This window comes from Zerene cesonia, unplaced genomic scaffold (genome assembly GCF_012273895.1).
Source record: "Zerene cesonia ecotype Mississippi unplaced genomic scaffold, Zerene_cesonia_1.1 Zces_u010, whole genome shotgun sequence".
Classification (NCBI taxonomy): domain Eukaryota; kingdom Metazoa; phylum Arthropoda; class Insecta; order Lepidoptera; family Pieridae; genus Zerene; species Zerene cesonia.
The window spans coordinates 1041562-1046535 of record NW_024045140.1 but is presented as its reverse complement, the minus strand read 5'-3'; the positions used below and the strand labels follow the sequence as shown (position 1 = coordinate 1046535).

At 45.9% G+C, this 4974-nt stretch overlaps 1 protein-coding gene across 1 annotated transcript in view; it reads left to right on the top strand.

Moving 5' to 3' along the window:
• LOC119839232 (BTB/POZ domain-containing protein 7) overlaps positions 1-4974 on the top strand; it is a 28417-nt gene that overhangs the window by 9976 nt on the left and 13467 nt on the right. Inside the window, exons 12-18 of the mRNA XM_038365451.1 lie at positions 42-113; positions 354-427; positions 1093-1218; positions 1850-2150; positions 3012-3131; positions 3782-3899; positions 4825-4970. Coding sequence (XP_038221379.1) covers positions 42-113; positions 354-427; positions 1093-1218; positions 1850-2150; positions 3012-3131; positions 3782-3899; positions 4825-4970 — 957 coding nt within the window. The remainder of the gene's footprint in view (positions 1-41; positions 114-353; positions 428-1092; positions 1219-1849; positions 2151-3011; positions 3132-3781; positions 3900-4824; positions 4971-4974) is intronic.

The window sequence follows — 4974 nt, the reverse complement described above, 5'->3', positions numbered from 1 at the left end:
TACGTACGTAGTACTGATAACGATCTACGTCTGTGTTTCAGGTGGACTTGTCTCTGATCGGTCGCAACTCGTCGTCGCCGTCGTCCACCACCAGCACCACCAGCAGCGGTGTGGTGAGTGCATACTAAATGTTCTTTGGAAAAAATGATATTCTCAAATAAATTTAAATTTATAATTTACTTCCAACATTAAAAAAAGTCACATTAATATGTTTAATTTCTAAAAGTAGTTAGATATTTCGACATTTCGTATTAATATTGAATTTAATATCTTAAATTTTTTTTGTTTCATTTTCACGATTCTCAGCCATACAAGGTAAAATTATTGACTATATCGAAATCGTAATGTTCCAGATGCGTGGAAGTGGTTCGCGCAGTTCGACTACGGCGCTGCTCGATGATGCGTTCCAGCTTTATGAGATTGCGAGGTGCGATAAAATCGAAAAACATATAAACATAAATAAATGAATAATGTCACCTAACATTTTCAGACTGAATAAAAATGACTGCACAACTTTAAAGATAAATTTGTGCACTATTATTTAATATTAAAAAAATTAAAAAAAAAACATTTTTTTTTTTTATTCTTTTTGTGTATTGTTGTTTCAATTTCACCAAAAAATTAAAGTCTGCATATTCATATTCCTTTAAAAACCACATAGCAAGATAACAAAATCGAACAAAACAACAACATCGGCCACAGATAGGATCCCTGGAGAACTCCTGCTGAAATCGAATTTTTCTTAAAAATGTACCCAAAAATTTATACTACTCGCATACGATTAAATAGATAATATGCACACAATCCATGTAATGGCCTTGTAAATCCATTTCAAAGATCATTTACGCAATAATGTACAGCCCAATAAATCAAACGGCTTGCTGAAATCAGAACATCTTGTATATATGTGTGTTTGAAGTCCAACAGACGTTTAGAATTACGTTTTACAGAGTTTTCCATTGACCCGATGATATTTATAATGACGGTGGATATAAAAATGTTGATATCTGTCATAACGATGATTATGTTAGTGATGATGATGATGATGATGATGATGATGATGATGATGATGATGTAATCGTTCGGTGTCAGATTCCTAGAGATGCCGATCGTGGTGCAGGGCTGCGAGGACGCGATCGTGCTGCAGCTGAGCGCCGACACGCTGCCGCACGTGCTGCGCTGGTGCAGCGCGCCGCACGCCTCCGCCTGGGTGCGCCGGTGAGCCACCACACTACGCACCACACTACATACCACACTACGCACCACACTACATACCACACTACGCACCACACTACACACCACACTACGCACCACACTACATACCACACTACGCACCACGCAACCATACACCACACTGAATACTATATACGCACGCCGAAGGGTCACTATAGAAACAATTACGACAGAATTTTAGACATTAAATATTAGAAGAACCCCGCGGTTTCACCGCCTAACCGGGTTTTTCCTGGGATCCCTATATATCTGTGGGAATATTCGATAAATAATTCGATAAAAGGTGGCGTAAGTTACTAACATTAGCTATCCGCCAATCAAAGTCCCGTCAAATTTGGTCAAATTTTTCCAGAGATTATCTGAACCTAACAGACAGACAGATAAAAATTGTAAAACAATATTATTTTAGTGCATGTACTGTATATATACTCACACATCTAGAAAAAAAAATGGTTATTTCAATATTATGAACAGATTCCAATTTTATTTATAAGTCAAGATTATGATAAAAGAGTACGTAAACTAAACAGATTTCTCTCTCTAGTTGCAATAATGAGAGAGAGAGAGAGACAGCTACATAATATGGCTATTTATATATGTGTGCGGCGCGTTGCAGGCAGGCGATGCGCTACTTCCGCGACGAGTTCCCCGCCATCATGTCGGCGAGCGGCGCCGCGCGGCTGCCGCCCGCCGCCGTGGGCGAGGCGCTCGCGTCGCCCTTCCTGCAGGCCAGCGAGGCGCAGGCGCTGCGCGCGCTGCTGCGCTGGGCCGAGCGCGACGCCGCCGAGCCGCGCGCCGCCCGCCCGCGCGCCGCGCGCCGCCCGCCCGCCGCCCGCGCGCCGCCCGCCGCGCTGCGCCCGCTCGCGCCGCTCGTGCGCGCCGAGCACCTGCCGCCCGACTGCCTGCTGCTGCACCAGGTGCGCGCCCGCACCCGCACCCGCACCCGCACCCGCACCCGCACCCGCGCCCGCACCCGCACCCGCACCCGCACACACACCCGCACCCGCGCCCGCACACACACCCGCACCCGCACACATACCCGCACCCGCACCCGCACCCGCACCCGCACCCGCACACACACCCGCACCCGCACCCGCACACACACCCGCACCCGCACCCGCACCCGCACACACACAGCACAGCACTGCACTCGACACAACATCGCAGTGCACATAACACCACCATGCACACAATACAACACTACATGCAACACATAGTTCACAGCACGTATATTGTACTGTACACATAAAACAACAATAGTCGATAACACACAGCACAGTACACGTCACTTATCGTTTATAACCAATCATAATGCAGCACACAAATATACACTTCACGACTCTCAGGTCTCAAATAAACTTTATATCCAAGTCATAAAGGTTTTAAAGCACAACACAGCTGCACTTGTAAGTAACAATTTGTTATATCTGTGTTATGTTACATTCTGTCCATATAACGTAATGGCGACTGTATAAATTTGAAGATTTACACAAGGCAAATGTAACAGTCGTCAGTTGTTGTATCTAATCATGATACAATTTCGTTAGTGCGACTCGAAACACTCACAAATTGACGCCACTTATGGGAAAATGGTCTGTGGGGTTTTGGCGTGCTGTGTTACAGGCCTTGGCTTAGTGCGGCAGCAGATGTTTTCACCCATTACTACTGGAAACATTTTCATTGTATAACTTATTTTTAAGCAACTTGTTGTATGTATAATTTTATAAGATTTTATTATTATTATATGATATAATGTGGTCGTGTGGTCGTGTGCGCAGGCGGTGCGGCGCGGCGTGCTGGCGGCGCCGGCGGAGGGCGCGGGCGGCGCCGACGCGTGGCTCGGCCGCGGCGCCTTCCGCCCGCCGCGCTGCTTCCTGCCCTACCTCGACGAGATCAAGGTGCGCGCCGCAGTGCACTGCAGCGCACTGCACTGCACTGCACTGCACTGCACTGCACTGCACTGTATTGCACAGCATTGCACAGCACTGCAGTACACTGCACCACACTGTACTGTATCGCACTGCACTGCAGTACACTGCACTACATACACACTGTGCTAACGCACGCGTGCACGTTGGCGATGCAATATGACACCAACATTTCCGGTGGAACAAAACATGAAGAATTAAAAATAAATAGACACGGACACCGTCCACAAACACCTGTGTAGGTGTCCACAAACATGTGTATGTTGAAAGCATTAATTAGTTTTATTGGTTTGATAATTATATTTGAAAATGAAACAAACTGCGATCTTTAATTTAGTTAGTAGTTTTATAGTATTGGAAAGATAATATGAAGTAAAAAAAAAATAAATTCGATCACTCGGGATTCGAACCCGCGTAATTTTTGCCGAATCGTAGCAACGCCTAGCCTCACGTGCCACCGTGATCGCGCCTTAGCGTTCAAATTTCTTCTGCTTGTTCGGTTTCATGTGCTTAAGGTGGGGGAGATTCTCTCAAATAGTGATCTGTTTATATGTGACATGCACACGTTGCTATACAAAGTGGAGTGAGGGTGTGTTACCGGCAAGTGTTGGCGTGCGCAGGCGCTGCTGGAGGGGCAGGCGGTGCCGGAGGGCGAGGTGGCGCTCATCCGCCGCGCGCGCTACCTGCAGCGCATCCCCGACACGCTCTACATGGTGCGCGACATCGCGCCGCCGCGCGGTCAGTGCCCGCCCCTGCTGCACACACGCACACGCGCGCACACGCACACGCGCACACACGCACACGCGCACACGCGCACACACGCACAACAAACGCGCACACACGCACATTCAAATTAAAAAAGTGCCTATTGTTGTTAAAAAATATTGGGGCTTAAATTAAAAAATTGTCACAATTTTATGAAAACGAAGTTAATGTGATCTCACTTATTCTAACCATCATCTAAATGTTCGGCAACAACTGGATGTTGACAACCAGACGGAAGATAAACACAAATACAGACATGTTACACATATAATAGCCTATAATTATCACAACACTATGTCTTTGTTAGTAATTTCATTAAAATTTCCTTTCATATTACCCGTGCATCTCATGTTGGTGATCTAAATGTATTATACATAGTAAATATATAAAATAAAATCTGAATGTATTATACATTATAAAAAATATACTGGGGAATACCCGAGGTATCTGCGATGACTTTCAAAATTATACTTATTTAGCCAATTATTGGTTTTGAAGGGACGCGTTCAAAACCATTAATTGACTACATAGATTGCAAATCATTGTAATATTAGTCCATATATCCCAACCCTTGACACTTTCTAAGCCACAGCAATCCACTCGAGGTTGTTGTGATCCGATAGAACTATAATTATTACAACTCTGTTTTATAATTACACACTAATTAATGATTACCGAATTTTCTCTGTACAACGTACCTTCCGAATATGTGTTTGTTGAATAAAGTTTGAAATCAAGTTTTTTTCTTTGGTCTGTAAAAATAAGTGTTTACACTATATACAACACTAGTGTACATAGTGTATAACACTCGATATTATTTTGTTTACGTAGACTTTTACTATAAAAGTCTACGTAAACACAATGAATGTGCTCGCTGAGTGCGAGTGTGTGGCGGCAGGCGGCGGCGGGCAGGAGGGCGTGCGGCTGTGCGTGGCGCCGCGCGCGCTCGCCCGCCTGCGCGCGCGCGCCCGCGAGCTGCGCGCCGCGCCCGCAGCCGCGCGCGCGCTCGCGCTGCACCACGACACGCGCCCCGTGCACCAGCAGGTGC